A 15,187-nucleotide genomic window follows, 5' to 3' on the forward strand; every position below is an offset into this window, starting at 1 on the left:
GCCGATCCCAAAAAACGCCGCTTTTATCCCCAAAAAAAGCCCAAAAAAACCCCCCCCTCACTCGCTGTCCGAGCTGACGACGCCGCGCAGCCGCGACCAATCCGGAGGCGGGGGGAGCGGCGATTTCGGGGGGTTTTGGGGTGAATTCCCGGGGTTTTGGCGCCGGGATCGGGCTGCGAGGGAAAGGGGAGAGGTTAAAAAGGGGGGGAAAGGGGGGAAAGGGGGGGAAAAATGGGGGATTTGGGGGGTTTTTGGAGGGGGTTTTTACCCGGTAGGATGTTGGAGGCGTCGAGGGCGGCGAGTTCGGCTCGTTCCTCGCGGCGGCGGCGGAGGCGGCGGCAGCGGGCCAGGGAGGGGGGGCCTGGCGGGGGGGGAAAGGTCCCAAAAACGGTCCCAAAACGGTCCCAGAATGGTCCCGAGATGGTACCAAAATGTTCCGGAACCGGTCACGAAACGGTCCCGAAACAGTTCCAGAACAGTCCCAGAACGGCCCCAAAACGGTCCCAGAATGGTCCCGAAATGGTCCTGAAACGGTCGCAAAGTGGGGCCAGAAATGGTCCCAAAATGGTGCCAGAATATTCCCAAAATGGTCCTGAAATGGTCCCAAAATGGTCTCAAAATGGTCCCGAAATGGTCTCAAAATGGCCCTGAAATCGTCCCAGGATGGTCCCAAAACGGTGCTAGAGTATTCCCAAAATGGTCCCAGAATGGTCCCGAAATGGTCTCAAAATGGTCCCAAAACGGTCCCAAAACAGTCCCAGAATGGTCCTGAAAAGGTCCTGAAATGGTCCTGAAACGGCCCCAAAATGGTGCCAAAATGGTCCCAGAACGGTCCCGAAACGGTCCCGAAGTGGTGCCAGAAATGGTCCCAAAATGGTCTCAAAATGGTCCCAAAATCATCCCAAAATGGTCCCAGAATATTCCCAAAATGGTCACCAAACAGTCCCAGAACGGTCCCGAAACGGTCCCAAAATGGACCTGAAATGGTCCCAAAACGGTCCCAGAATGTTCCCAAAATGGTCCCAAAAAGGGTCCCAAAGTGGTGCCAGAAATGGTCCCAAAATGTTCCTGAAATCGTCTCTGAATGTTCCCAAAACGGTCCCGAAATGGTCCCAAAAAGGGTCCCAAAATGGACCTGAAATGGCCCCAAAATGGTCCTGAAATGGTCCCGAAATGGTCCCAGAATGGTCCCGAAATGGTCCCAGCACGGTCCCAGAATGGTCCCAGAATGATCCCAAAATGGCCCCAGAGTGATCCTGAAAGGGTCCCAAAATGGTCCCGAAGTGGTGCCAGAAATGGTCCCAAAATGATCCCAAAATGGTCCCAAAATGATCCCAAAATGGTCCTGAAACAGCCCCAAAATGGTCCCAAAATGGCCCCAAAATGGTCCCAAAATGGCCCCAAAATGTTCCTGAAATGGTCCCAAAATGGCCCCAAAATGGTCCCAGAATGGTCCCGAAATGGTCCCAGAATGGTTCCAAAATGGTCCCGAAAAGGTCCCCAAAACGGTCCAGAATGGTCCCGAGATGGTACCAAAATGTTCCGGAACCGGTCACGAAACGGTCCCGAAACAGTTCCAGAACAGTCCCAGAACGGCCCCAAAACGGTCCCAGAATGGTCCCGAAATGGTCCTGAAACGGTCGCAAAGTGGTGCCAGAAATGGTCCCAAAATGGTGCCAGAATATTCCCAAAATGGTCCTGAAATGGTCCCAAAATGGTCTCAAAATGGCCCTGAAATGGTCCCAGGATGGTCCCAAAACGGTCCTAGAGTATTCCCAAAATGGTCCCAGAATGGTCCCGAAATGGTCTCAAAATGGTCCCAAAACGGTCCCAAAACAGTCCCAGAATGGTCCTGAAAAGGTCCTGAAATGGTCCTGAAACGGCCCCAAAATGGTCCCAGAACGGTCCCGAAACGGTCCCGAAGTGGTGCCAGAAATGGTCCCAAAATGGTCTCAAAATGGTCCCAAAATCATCCCAAAATGGTCCCAGAATATTCCCAAAATGGTCACCAAACAGTCCCAGAACGGTCCCGAAACGGTCCCAAAATGGACCTGAAATGGTCCCAAAACGGTCCCAGAATGTTCCCAAAATGGTCCCAAAAAGGGTCCCAAAGTGGTGCCAGAAATGGTCCCAAAATGTTCCTGAAATCGTCTCTGAATGTTCCAAAACGGTCCCAAAATGGTCCCGAAATGGTCCCAAAAAGGGTCCCAAAATGGACCTGAAATGGCCCCAAAATGGGACCTGAAATGGCCCCCAAAATGGTCCTGAAATGGTCCCCGAAATGGGTCCCAGAATGGTCCCGAAATGGTCCCAGCACGGTCCCAGAATGGTCCCAAAATGATCCCAAAATGGCCCCAGAGTGATCCTGAAAGGGTCCCAAAATGGTCCCGAAGTGGTGCCAGAAATGGTCCCAAAATGATCCCAAAATGGTCCCAAAATGATCCCAAAATGGTCCCAAAACAGTCCCAAAATGGGTCCCAAAAAGGGTCCCAAAATGTTCCTGAAATGGTCCCAAAATGGTCCCAAAATGGTCCCAGAATGGTCCCAGAATGGTTCCAAAATGGTCCCGAAAAGGTCCCAAAACGGCCCCGAAGTGGTGCCAGAAATGGCCCCAAAATGATCCCAAAATGATCCCAAAAATGGTCCTGAAAAGGTCCCGAAATGTTCCCAAAATTGACCCAAAATGGCCCAAAAATGCTCCCAAAACGGTCCCAAAATGGCCCCCAAAATTCTGCTAAAAATTGTAGGGGGGCTCGGTCAGGGAGAGGGCGGAGGTGAAAAAATGGGGGAAAAAACGGAGTTTTGGGGGTAAAAAATGGGGGAAAAAATGGAGTTTTGGGGTGGGAAAAACCAGAGTTTTTGGGGGGTGGAAAATGGGGAAAAAATGGAGTTTTGGGAGGTGGAAAAATGAGGGGGAAATGGGGGAAATATGGAGTTTTGGGGGTGGAAAAAAATGGACTTTTGGGGTGGGAAATGGGGGAAAAAAATGGAAAAAACTGAGTTTTGGGGATGGGAAATGGGGGAAAAAATGGAGTTTTTTAAGGGTGGGAAAAAATGGAGGTTTTGGGGTGATAAATGGGGAAAAATGGAGTTTTGGGAGGTGGAAAAAAGGGAGGTTTTGGGGTGGAAAAAATGGGGGAAAAAACGGAGCTTTGGGGGTGGAAAACTGGGGGGGAAATGGGGGAAAAAATGGAGTTTTGGGGGTGGAAAAAACGGAGTTTTTTGGGTGGAAAATGAGGGAAAAAACCGGAGTTTTGGGGGTGGAAAAATGGGGGGGAAAAAAAAGAGTTTTAGAGATGGAAAATGAGGGGAAAAAATGGAGTTTTGGGGGTGGGAAAAAACCTGAGTTTTTGGGGTAAAAAATGGGGAAAAAACGGAGTTTTTGGGGATGGGAACAGGGTAAAAAATGGGGTTTTGGGGGGTGGAAAAATGGGGGAAAAAACAGAGTTTTGGGGATGGGAAATGGGGGAAAAAAATGGAGTTTTGGGGTGGAAAAATGGGGGGAAAAATGGAGTTTTTGGGGTGGAAAAAAACAGAGGTTTTGGGGTAAAAAATGGGGGGAAAAAAGGAGTTTTGGGGGTGGAAAAATGAGGGGGAAATGGGGGAAAAAGCGGAGGTTTTGGGGTGGAAAAAAATGGAGGTTTTGGGGAAGGAAATGGGGCAAAAATGGAGTTTTGGGGGTGGAAAAAACGGAGTTTAAGGGGTGGGAAATGAGGGGAAAAAATGGAGTTTTGGGGGTGGGAAATGGGGGAAAAAATGGAGTTTTGGGGGTGAGAAAAAACGGAGTTTTTTGGGGTGAAAAATGGGAAAAAGATGGAGTTTTGGGGGACGGAAAATGAGGGGAGAAAATGGAGTTTTGGAGGTGGGAGAAAACTGAGTTTTGGGAGAAAAAATGGGGGAAAAAATGGAGTTTTGGGGGTGGAAAAAAATGGAGTTTTTGGGGTAAAAAATGGGGGGAAAAAACCGGACTTTTGGGGGTGGAAAAATGGAGTTTTGGGGAGGGAAATGGGGGGGAAAAAACGGAGTTTTTGGGAGTGGGAAAATGGGGAAAAACCCGGAGTTTTGGGGTAAAAAATGGGGTGGGAATGGGGGAGCTGTGAGGGGAACGGCAGCAAAATGAGGCGAAAAATGATCCCAAAAATCCCGAAATGATCCCAAAAACCCCCCAAAAATGGATCCCCGGGCACCAAAACCCATTCCCGGATGCCCAAAATATCGCCCCAAAATTATTCCGAAAAACCCCAAATTCCTCGGGGCTCCCCCAGACCCCAAATCTCCTTTCAACCCCCCCCCCCCCCAAATTCCTCTCCGGAATCCCAAATTCCCCATCCCAGCCCCAAAATTCACCTTCAAATCTCCTCCGGAACCCCCAAATCTCCCCGAAATCCCCCCCAAATTTCCCCCAAATTCACGCAGGACCCCAAAACCCCCTCAAATCCCCCCAAAACCTCCTCGAATCCCACCCAAATCCCCTCAAACACCCCCAAAAATCCCCCCCAAAATCCCCAACCCCCCTCCGTTACCATCGAGTCCCAGCTCACCCAGCGCCCCCCCCGAGCGCCTCAATCCCCCCTCAAACCCCCCCAAACCCCCTCGAATCGCCCCCAAATCCCCCAAACCCCCCTCAGAATTTGCCAAAATCTCCCCCAAAACCGCCCCAAAAAACCGCGTTACCATCGAGGCCCAAATCGCGCAGGGCCCCCCTGAGCGCCTCCAAGGCCTCGCGGCGGTTCCGGCACTTCCCGAGCAGCCGCTTGTAGTTAGGGCGCCCCCCAGCGGCCCGGAGGTATCGCTTCAGCCGCGCCACCGCCGGCGGGTCCTGAGGGGGCGGGGCTTGGGTCAAAGGGGGCGGGGCTTGGGGTCAAAGGGGGCGGGGTTTGAGGAGGCCACGCCCACATGGGGCGGGGGGAGGAGCTCCGCGGGGTTTTGCACCGAAATCCGCCCGAATTCCGCCCAAATCCGCCCGAATTCCGCCCAAATCCCCCCAAAATCCGCGAATCTCCCCCAAAGTCCACAAATCTCCCCAAAATTCCGCCCGAATCCCCCCAAAATCCGCGCGAATTCCGCCCGAATCCCCCCCAAAATCCACGAATCTCCCCAAAATTCCGTCCAAATCCCCCAAATCCCCCCAAAATCCACAAATTCCACCAAAATCCCGCCCAAATCCCCCCAAAATCCGCACGAATTCCGCCCAAATTCCCCCAAAATTCACGAATCTCCCCAAAATTCCGCCCAAATCCCCCCAAAATTCACGAATCTCCCCCAAATTCCGTCCAAATCCCCCCAAATCCCCCCAAAATCCACAAATTCCGCCCAAATCCCACCCAAATCCCCCCAAAATCCGCGTGAATTTCACCCAAATCCCCCCAAAATCCACGAATCTCCCCCAAAATCCACAAATCTCCCCAAAATTCCGCCCAAATCCCCCCAAAATCCGCGCGAATTCCTCTCGAATCCCCCCAAAGTCCGCGAATCTCCCCAAAATTCCGTCCAAATCCCCAAAATCCCCCCAAAATCCACAAATTCCACCAAAATCCCGCCCAAATCCCCCCAAAATCCGCACGAATTCCGCCCAAATTCCCCCAAAATTCACGAATCTCCCCAAAATTCCGCCCAAATCCCCCCAAAATTCACGAATCTCCCCCAAATTCCGTCCAAATCCCCCCAAATCCCCCCAAAATCCACAAATTCCGCCCAAATCCCACCCAAATCCCCCAAAATCCGCGTGAATTTCACCCAAATCCCCCCAAAATCCACGAATCTCCCCCAAAATCCACAAATCTCCCCAAAATTCCGCCCAAATCCCCCCAAAATCCGCGCGAATTCCTCTCGAATCCCCCCAAAGTCCGCGAATCTCCCCAAAATTCCGTCCAAATCCCCAAAATCCCCCCAAAATCCACAAATTCCACCAAAATCCCGCCCAAATCCCCCCAAAATCCGCACGAATTCCGCCCAAATCCCCCCAAAATCCACGAATCTCCCCAAAATTCCGCCCAAATCCCCCCAAAATTCACGAATCTCCCCCAAATTCCGTCCAAATCCCCCCAAATCCCCCCAAAATCCACAAATTCCACCAAAATCCCGCCCAAATCCCCCCAAAATCCGCACGAATTCCAACCAAATCCCCCCAAAATCTGCGAATCTCCCCAAAATTCCGCCCAAAATCCCCCGAAAATCCCCCCAAAATCCCCGTAAATTCCACCCCAATCCCCCCAAAATCCACGAATCTCCCCAAAATTCTGCCCAAATCCCCAAAATCCCCCCAAATCCCCCCAAAATCCACAAATTCCACCAAAATCCCGCCCAAATCCCCCCAAAATCCGCACGAATTCCACCCCAATCCCCCCAAAATCCGCGAATCTCCCCAAAATTCTGCCCAAAATCCCCCGAAAATCCCCCCAAAATCCCCGTAAATTCCACCCCAATCCCCCTAAAATCTACGAATCTCCCCAAAATTCCGCCCAAATCCCCCCAAAATCCGTGCAAATTTTGCCCAAATCCCCCCAAAATCCACGCGAATTCCACCCAAATCCCCCCAAAATCTACGAATCTCCCCAAAATTCTGCCCAAATCCCCCAAATCCCCCCAAATCCCCCCAAAATCCGGGCAAATTTTGCCCAAATCCCTCCAAAATCTGCGCGAATTCCACCCAAATCCCCGCAAAATCCACAAATCTCCCCCAAATTCTGCCCAAATCCGCCCAAAATCCACGAATCTCCCCAAAATTCTGTCCAAATCCCCAAAAGCCACCCAAATCCCCCCAAAATCCACAAATTCCGCCCAAATCCCCCCAAAATCCGCGTGAATTTCACCCAAATCCCCCCAAAATCCACGAATCTCCCCCAAAATCCGCCCAAATCCCCCCAAAATCCACGCGAATTTCACCCAAATCCCCCCAAAATCCACGAATCTCCCCAAAATCCGCCCAAATCCCCCCAAAATCCGTGCAAATTTTGCCCAAATCCCCCCAAAATCCGCCCAAATCCACCCAAATCCCCCCAAAATCCACAAATTCCACCAAAATTCCGCACAAATCCCCTCTAAATTCCTTAAAAATCCCCAATTCCCTCAATTATTCCCCAAACTCCAGCAAAATTCCCCAAAATTCCCCCAAAATCCACAAAATTCCCAAAAAATCCCCCCCAAATCCCTCAAAAATCCCCAAAATTCCCCCCAAAATCCCCCAAAATCCCCTCAAAAATTACAAAACTCCCTCAAAAATCCCCCAAATTCCCTCAAAAATCCCCAAAATTCCCCAAAAATCCCCCAAAAATCCCCCAAATCCCCAAATCTCCCCCAAAAATCTCCAAAAATCCCCCAAAATCCCCAAACATCCCTCAAGAATCCCCCAAAATTCCCACAAAATCCATAAAAATCCCCAAAACGCCCCCATAAATCCCAAAAATTCACCAAAATTCCCCCAAATTCCCTCAAAAATCCCAAAATTCCCTTTAAAAATCCCCCAAAATCCCCCCAAAATCCCTTCAAAAATCCCCAAAATCCCCCCAAACCCCCCCAAATTCCCCCCAAATTTCACCTTCCCCGGCCTCCACCGCTCTTCCTCCTCCTCCTCCTTCCTCCTCCTCTTCCTCCCGGCCTCTTCCTCCTTTTCCCGGCCCCTTTTCCGCCCTTTTTCCACCCATTTCGCCAGCGGCAAATCCTCCGAGTCCGACGAGTCGGATCCGCCCTTTCCCGGGCTTTTTTGGGGAATTTTCGGGGCTTTTTGGGGTTTTTCTTCCTCCTCTTCCTCCTCCTCCTCTTCCTCGCTCTCCGTTTTCGCCTTTTCGGCCTCGTTTTTGCCGCCCTTTTGCTTCCCGCTCCCCTTTTTTCCCGTTCTCTTCCCGTTTTTCCGGCCTGGATCTTCCTCTTCTTCCTCCTCTTCCTCCTCCTCTTCTTCCTCCTCTTCCTCCTCCTCTTCCTCGCTCCCAATTTCCCCCTTTTTCACCCCGTTTTGCCCGGATTTTTTCGGGTTTTTCCCGGGTTTTTTGGGGTTTTCGCCATTTTTTCTGGTTTTGCCCCCAGTTTTCTTCCTCTCCTCCTCCTCCTCTTCTTCCTCTTCCTCTTCCTCTTCCTCCTCCTCTTCCTCACTCTCCATTTTCCTCAATTTCGTCCCATTTTTCCCGATTTTTTGCTCTTTTTTCCCAATTTCCCCCCTTTTCACCCCGTCTTTCCTGGATTTTTTCAGGTTTTCCCCATTTCTTCTGCTTTTCCCTCAATTTTTCTCCTCTCCTCCTCTTCTTCCTCCTCCTCCTCTTCCTCACTCTCCACTTTCCTCCGTTTCATCTCATTTTTCCCAATTTTTTGCTCCTTTTTCCGAATTTCCCCCTTTTTCACCCCATTTTTCTGGCCCGGCTTCTTTCTCTCCTCCTCCTCTTCTTCCTCCTCCTCTTCCTCACTCTCCATTTTCCTCCTTTTCGTCCAATTTTTCCCAATTTTTCCCTCCTTTTTCCCATTTTTCTTCCTCTCCGCCTCCTCTTCCTCCTCCTCTTCCTCACTCCCAATTTTCCTCCGTTTCATCCCATTTTTCCCAATTTTTTGCTCCTTTTTCCCCTTTTTCGCCCCATTTTTCTGCCCCGGCTTCTTCCTCTCCTCCTCCTCCTCTTCTTCCTCCTCCTCTTCCTCCTCTTCTTCCTCCTCCTCTTCCTCACTCTCAATTTTCCCCCTTTTCCCAGTTTTCCCAATTTTTTGCTCATTTTTCCCATTTTTCCCCTTTTTCACCCCATTTTTCTGACCTGACTTCTTTCTCTCCTCCTCTTCCTCCTCCTCCTCTTCTTCCTCTTCCTCTTCCTCTTCCTCCTCTTCCTCACTCTCAATTTTCCTCACTTTCATCCCATTTTTCCCGATTTTTTGCTCTTTTTTTCCAATTTCCCCCTTTTTCACCCCATTTTCCCCATTTTTTCTGCTTTTCTCCCCAATTTTCTTCTCCTCCTCTTCCTCCTCCTCTTCCTCCTCCTCCTCTTCCTCCTCCTCTTCCTCGCTCTCAATTTTCCTCCTTTTCATCCCATTTTTCCCAATTTTTTGCTCATTTTTCCCATTTCCCCCCTTTTTCACCCCATTTTTCTGACCCGGCTTTTTCCTCTCCTCCTCTTCCTCCTCCTCCTCCTCCTCTTCTTCCTCCTCCTCTTCCTCACTCTCAATTTTCCTCCTTTTCATCTCATTTTTCCCGATTTTTTCCTCTTTTTTCCCATTTTCCCCCTTTTTCCCCCCATTTTTCCCAGATTTTTTCAGGTTTTCCCCATTTTTTCTGCTTTTCCCCTCAATTTTCCTCCTCTCCTCTTCCTCTTCTTCCTCCTCCTCTTCCTCCTCCTCTTCCTCACTCTCCATTTTCCTCAATTTTGTCCCATTTTTCCCGATTTTTTCCTCTTTTTTCCCAATTTCCCCCTTTTTCACCCCATTTTTCTGACCTGGCTTCTTTCTCTCCTCCTCCTCCTCCTCCTCTTCCTCCTCCTCCTCTTCCTCCTCCTCTTCCTCTTCTTCCTCCTCCTCTTCCTCGCTCTCCATTTTCCTCCTTTTCGTCTCCTTTTTCCCAATTTTTTGCTCAATTTTCCCATTTTTCGCCCCATTTTTCTGAGCCGCTTTCTCCCCCCTCCTCCTCTTTTTCCTCCTCTTCCTCCTCCTCTTCCTCACTCCCAATTTCCCCCTTTTTCACCCCATTTTCCCCGGGTTTTTGGGGGTTTTCCCCAGATTTTTTCGGGGTTTCCGCTTTTTTCTCCTTTTCCCCCCCAATTTTCTTCCTCTCCTCCTCCTCCTCCTCCTCGCCCCCCTCCTCACTCCCATTTTCGCCCCTTTTCACCCCATTTCCCCTCCCCTCCCCCTCCCCTCCCCCACCCCCGGGGGGCAGCTCCTCCCCGCCGCCAGGGGGCGCCAGACACAGTGCGTGATCCCCGCTGGCCACGCCCCCTTCCGGCTCCGCGCATGCGCTTTCGGCCTCGCTTAAAAACGGCGCCCTGCGGACGAAAAGGGCGGGGTCAAGCAGGGCGTGGTCGCCGCGTGGGCGTGGCCAGCACAGGGCGTGGCCCCGGGGGGGGTCTCCGGTGGCTCGCGGCCCCTCCCGGCCCCTCCCGTTACCGTTCGCAGCCGCTCGGCGCCGCCGCCGCCGCCATTTCTTCGCCCTCAGAGCGGCAGCCAATGAGGGTGGAGGAGACGACAGCGGGGCGGGGCTTGAGGCGCTTCGGCCAATGAGGAGGCGGCGCTGTAAACGCGGAAATGCGCTCGGCCAATGGAGGCGAGAAAGTAGCGGGACGGGGATGAGCGGCAGGAGGTTGAGCCAATCAGAAGGCGGGATGGGAAGCGCTGGCCAATAGGAGCGCGGGGGAGGCGGGAAGCGATGCGGAAGTGATGGGCAGCCGCTCCAGCCAATCAGGAGCGTGTTGGTGGACGCAAAAGCAAATAGAAAGCGAGGGGAGGCGGGACAAATCCGCCGAGCCAATGGCGGTGCGGCGGAGGCGGGCCCCGCTCCGGGAATTGATTGACAGCAGCTCCATCCAGTGAGATCCCCGCGCCGGAAGCACCAACCAATCGGAAACGGACAAAGAAAGGGCTCAGCCAATCCCGCCCACGGCAGCGACCGGAACACTTCCGCATAGGCAGCCAATCAGCCCGCGGCGCGGGAAGGCGGCAGCCAATAGGAAGCGAGGGGAAGGGCGGGGCTTGTCCGCCATGAACGGGGCGGGCGAGGGCGATGGCGGCGGCTACAAACGGCGCTGCCGGGCCCTGAAGCGGCGCCTGAAGCTGCTGCTCTACGTGAGGGGCGGGGCCTGTAGGGGTGGGCGTGGCCTGGAGGGGGCGTGGCCTGGAGGGGGCGGGGCCTGTGCGTGAGGGGAGGCCGGGGGGGGGATGGGGGGGGTGGGGGGGGGTGAGGGGATTTGGGGGAAAAATGAGCGAATTTGTGAGGGAAAAGTGCAAAAATGGGCGGCGGAATTGGAGGTTTGGGGGGGAAGGGGTGGTTTTGGGGGGAAAAGGGGGGGTTTTGGGTAAAATGTGGGGGTTGGGGGAGGGAGATGCTGGGTTTGAGGGGTTAAGGGGGGTTTTGTGAGGAAAAAGGTGAATTTTGGGGGGTGGAATGGATAAATTTAGTAATTCTGAGGGGGCTGCTGGGGATTTTGGGGGAAATTGCAGTTTTGGGGGAGTTTTCCTTCAATTTTGGGGAGAAAACCTCAATTTTTGGGAAAAACCCTCAATTTTGAAAGAAAAATTTTCGATTTTGTGGGAAAAACCCCTCAATTTCGGGGAAAACACCTCAATTTTGAGGAGAAAAACCTCAATTTTGGGGAAAAATCCTCAATTTTGGGGAAAAAACGCAATGTCGTGTGGAAAAAACCTCAAGTTTTGGGGAAACCCCCTCAATTTTGGGGGAAAAAGGTGAATTTGGGGGGGGAAAATCCCCCAAATTTATCAATTCTGGGGGAGTTGCTGGGGATTTTGGTGGAAATTGCAGTTTCGGGGGAGTTTTCCTTCAATTTTGGGGAAAAAAATCTCAATGTTAGGGGAAAACCTCTCAATTTTGGGGGAAAACCCCTCAATTTTGGGGGAAAATCCTCAATTTTGGGGGAAAGCTCTCAATTTTGGGAGGAAAATCGTCAACTTTGGGGGAAAACCCTCAATTTTTGGGAAAAAGTCCTCAATTTTGGGGGACAATCCTCAATTTTGGGGGAAAACACGTCTATTTTGGGGGAAAACCCTCAATTTTGGGGGAAGAAGGTGAATTTTAGGGGGAAAAACCCCAAATTTATCAATTCTGTGGGAGTTGCTGGGGATTTTGGTGGAAATTGCAGTTTCGGGGGAGTTTTCCTTCAATTTTGGGGAATATCCTTAATTTTGGGGGAAAACTTCTCCATGTCAGGGAAAAACCTCAATTTTGGGGGAAGAAGGTGAATTTTGGGGAAAAAATCCTCAATTTTGGGGGAAAAAGCCTCAATTTTGGGGAGAAACGTTCGATTTTGGGGGAAAAACCTCCATTTAGTGCGGAAAAAACCTCAATTTTGGGGGAAAACTCCACGGTTTGGGTTCTAAAACAGTTTTCTGGGGAGGAAAAAAAGGGTTTTTAGGAGAAATCGTAATTTTGGGGATCAAAGCGAAAACTTGGGGGGTGAAAGACGCAAATTTAGGGAAAACGTGAGAAAAAAATGATCATTTTGAGACAAAAGCCCCCATTTTGTGACAAAACTGCCTCAATTTTGGGGTGAAACCGCAGGATTTTGGGGCTGGGATTTTGGGGATCTTTTCCCCTCCCCCAGCATGGGGTGGGCGTGGTTTAAAAGGCCCCGCCCACCCTCCCCTTGGCCCCGCCCACAGGAGCAGGAATGTTTCCAGGAGGAGCTGCGCCGGGCCCAGCGGAAACTCCTGAAAGTTTCCAGGGACAAAAGGTACCAAAATCGCCCGGATTGACCCCAAAAATCCCTTTCTTTTTCATTCAGACATTAAAACCTCCCAAAAAGCCCCAAAATGCCCCAAAATTCCCCAAAATTCCCCATTTTTCCTCTCAGTTTCCTCCTGGATCGGCTCCTCCAGTATGAGAACGTCGACGATGATTCCTCAGGTGCCTTTTGGGGCTGGGGGAGGGGTCAGAGGTCAAGGGCAGAGCGGGATCGGCCCCTCCCCCACCCCTCTGACCCCTCCCCCCTTTCAGACTCGGAGGCGACGGCGTCGTCCGACAACAGCGACGGGGACGGGGCCAAGGGGGCGGAGCCGGCGCCCGCCAAGAGGTGAGGGAAGGGTTAAGGGGAGCCAAGATGGCGGCCGGGGGTGGGCGTGGCTCCAATGTGGCCACTCCCCTTTGTGGGCGTGGCTTAAACCCATGAGCAGGTGCTACAAAATGGCTGTTGGGAGTGGGCGTGGCTCCATTTGGCCACTCCCCTTTGTGGGCGTGGCTTCAATTTCTGACCAGTGGTCCAAAAATGGCTGTCCCATGTGAGGGCGCCACTTCAAAATGGCCACCGGAAGTAGGCGTGGCTACATGTGGCCGCTCCCCTTTGTGGGCGTGGCCTAAACCTCTGAGCACCGGGCCCAAAATGGCCGCCCCACGTGAGGACGCTGCTTCAAAATGGCTGCCAAAAGTGGGCGTGGCTTCAACCTAGCCACTCCCCTTTGTGGGCGTGGCCTAAATCCTGGGACAGCGGATCCAAAATGGCCGCCCCACGAGGGCGCCCCTTCAAAATGGCCGCTGGAAGTGGGCGTGGTTCCAAAGTGGCTCCCTCCCCTTTGTGGGCGTGGCCTAAACCCTGGAGCAGCAGCTCCAAAATGGCTGCCTTACATGAGGGCGTCGCTTCAAAATGGCCGCAAGAAGTAGCAGTGGCTCCTTCAAAAAGGCCACTCCCCTTTTTGGGCATGGCTTAAAGGTGTGAGCAGGTGTTCCAAAATGGCTGCCGAAAGTGGGCGTGGCTCCAATTTGGCCGCTCCCCTTTTTGAGCGTGGCTTAAACCCGCAGTCAGCGGATCCAAAATGGCCGCCCCACGTGAAGGCGCTGCTTCAAAATGGCTGCCAAAAGTGGGCGTGGCTCCAATCTGGCCACTCCCCTTTGTGGGCGTGGCCTGAAGCCTGGAGCAACGGATCCAAAATGGCCGCCCCACGTGAGGGCGCCACTTCAAAATGGCCGCCGGAAGTGGGTGTGGCTATATTTGACCACACGCCTCTGTGGGTGTGGCTTAAGATGTTGAGCAGTGCTTCTAAAATGGCCGCCCCACGTGAGGGCGCCGCTTCAAAATGGCCGCCGGAAGTGGGCGTGTCTCCACGTGGCCACTCCCCTTTGTGGGCGTGGCCTAAAGCCTGGAGCAACGGATCCAAAATGGCCGCCCCACGTGAGGGCGCCGCTTCAAAATGGCCACCAGAAGTAGCAGTGGCTCCATGTGGCCACTCCCCTTTTTGGGCATGGCTTAAAGGTGTGAGCAGGTGTTCCAAAATGGCTGCCGAAAGTGGGCGTGGCTCCAATTTGGCTTCTCCCCTTTTTGAGCGTGGCTTAAACCCGCGGTCAGCGGATCCAAAATGGCCGCCCCACGTGAAGGCGCTGCTTCAAAATGGCTGCCAGAAGTGGGCGTGGCTCCAATCTGGCCACTCCCCTTTGTGGGCGTGGCCTGAAGCCTGGAGCAACGGATCCAAAATGGCCGCCCCACGTGAGGGCGCCACTTCAAAATGGCCGCCGGAAGTGGGTGTGGCTATATTTGACCACACGCCTCTGTGGGTGTGGCTTAAGATGTTGAGCAGTGCTTCTAAAATGGCCGCCCCACGTGAGGGCGCCGCTTCAAAATGGCCGCCGGAAGTGGGCGTGTCTCCACGTGGCCACTCCCCTTTGTGGGCGTGGCCTAAAGCCTGGAGCAACGGATCCAAAATGGCCGCCCCACGTGAGGGCGCCGCTTCAAAATGGCCGCCAGAAGTAGCAGTGGCTCCATGTGGCCACTCCCCTTTTTGGCATGGCTTAAAGGTGTGAGCAGGTGTTCCAAAATGGCTGCCGAAAGTGGGCGTGGCTCCAATTTGGCCGCTCCCCTTTTTGAGCGTGGCTTAAACCCGCGGTCAGCGGATCCAAAATGGCCGCCCCACGTGAAGGCGCTGCTTCAAAATGGCTGCCAGAAGTGGGCGTGGCTCCAATCTGGCCACTCCCCTTTGTGGGCGTGGCCTAAATCCTGGAACAGCAGATCCAAAATGGCCACCCCACATGAAGGCGCTGCTTCAAAATGGCAGCCAAAAGTGGGCGTGGCTTCAACCTGGCCACTCCCCTTTGTGGGCGTGGCCTAAACCCGCGATCAGTGGATCCAAAATGGCCGCCCCACGTGAGGGCGCTGCTACAAAATGGCCGCCGGAAGTGGGCGTGTCTCCACGTGGCCACTCCCCTTTGTGGGCGTGGCCTAAATCCTGGAACCGCGGATCCAAAATGGCCGCCCCACATGAAGGCGCCGCTTCAAAATGGCCGCCGGAAGTGGGCGTGGCTCCAGTGCGGCCACCCCGGAAGTGGCGATCCAAGATGGCCGCCCCCATTGTCTCGCGATCCAAGATGGCCGCCGCCGGAAGTGGGCGTGGCCAACGCTCTCCCTTCCCCCCCACAGGCGCCGCTCGCCCTCCCCTCCCCCCCTCGGCCTTCGGCCCCTCCCCCTACATGGTGAGTGCCCCTCCCCCACCCCTTGCAGCCCCTCCCCCACCCCTTGAAGCCCCGCCCCTTTTTTCACCCCGAGGGGGGGGCGGGGCTTCGCCCGGCTCT

At 53.3% G+C, this 15,187-nt stretch overlaps 2 protein-coding genes across 2 annotated transcripts in view; one reads left to right on the forward strand and one right to left on the reverse strand.

Moving 5' to 3' along the window:
• Positions 1-5: 5 nt before the first annotated feature.
• Positions 6-8,186, reverse strand: HIRIP3 (HIRA interacting protein 3). Its single transcript, XM_068998998.1, has 4 exons — positions 7,538-8,186; positions 4,675-4,819; positions 269-361; positions 6-173 (listed from the first exon to the last, which is right to left on the reverse strand). The coding sequence occupies exons 1-4, from the start codon at positions 8,093-8,095 to the stop codon at positions 58-60; spliced, it is 912 nt and encodes a 303-aa protein (XP_068855099.1). The 5' UTR covers positions 8,096-8,186; the 3' UTR covers positions 6-57.
• A 2,445-nt stretch (positions 8,187-10,631) lies between these two features.
• LOC138101139 (INO80 complex subunit E-like) overlaps positions 10,632-15,187 on the forward strand; it is a 5,209-nt gene continuing 653 nt past the window's right edge. The window contains 6 exon segments of the mRNA XM_068998995.1: positions 10,632-10,743; positions 12,295-12,365; positions 12,486-12,538; positions 12,629-12,704; positions 15,036-15,054; positions 15,056-15,112. Of these exon segments, the coding sequence (XP_068855096.1) occupies positions 10,660-10,743; positions 12,295-12,365; positions 12,486-12,538; positions 12,629-12,704; positions 15,036-15,054; positions 15,056-15,112 (360 nt within the window). The 5' untranslated portion in view covers positions 10,632-10,659.

The sequence above is a fragment of the Aphelocoma coerulescens genome, unplaced genomic scaffold (genome assembly GCF_041296385.1).
Source record: "Aphelocoma coerulescens isolate FSJ_1873_10779 unplaced genomic scaffold, UR_Acoe_1.0 HiC_scaffold_204, whole genome shotgun sequence".
NCBI lineage: Eukaryota > Metazoa > Chordata > Aves > Passeriformes > Corvidae > Aphelocoma > Aphelocoma coerulescens.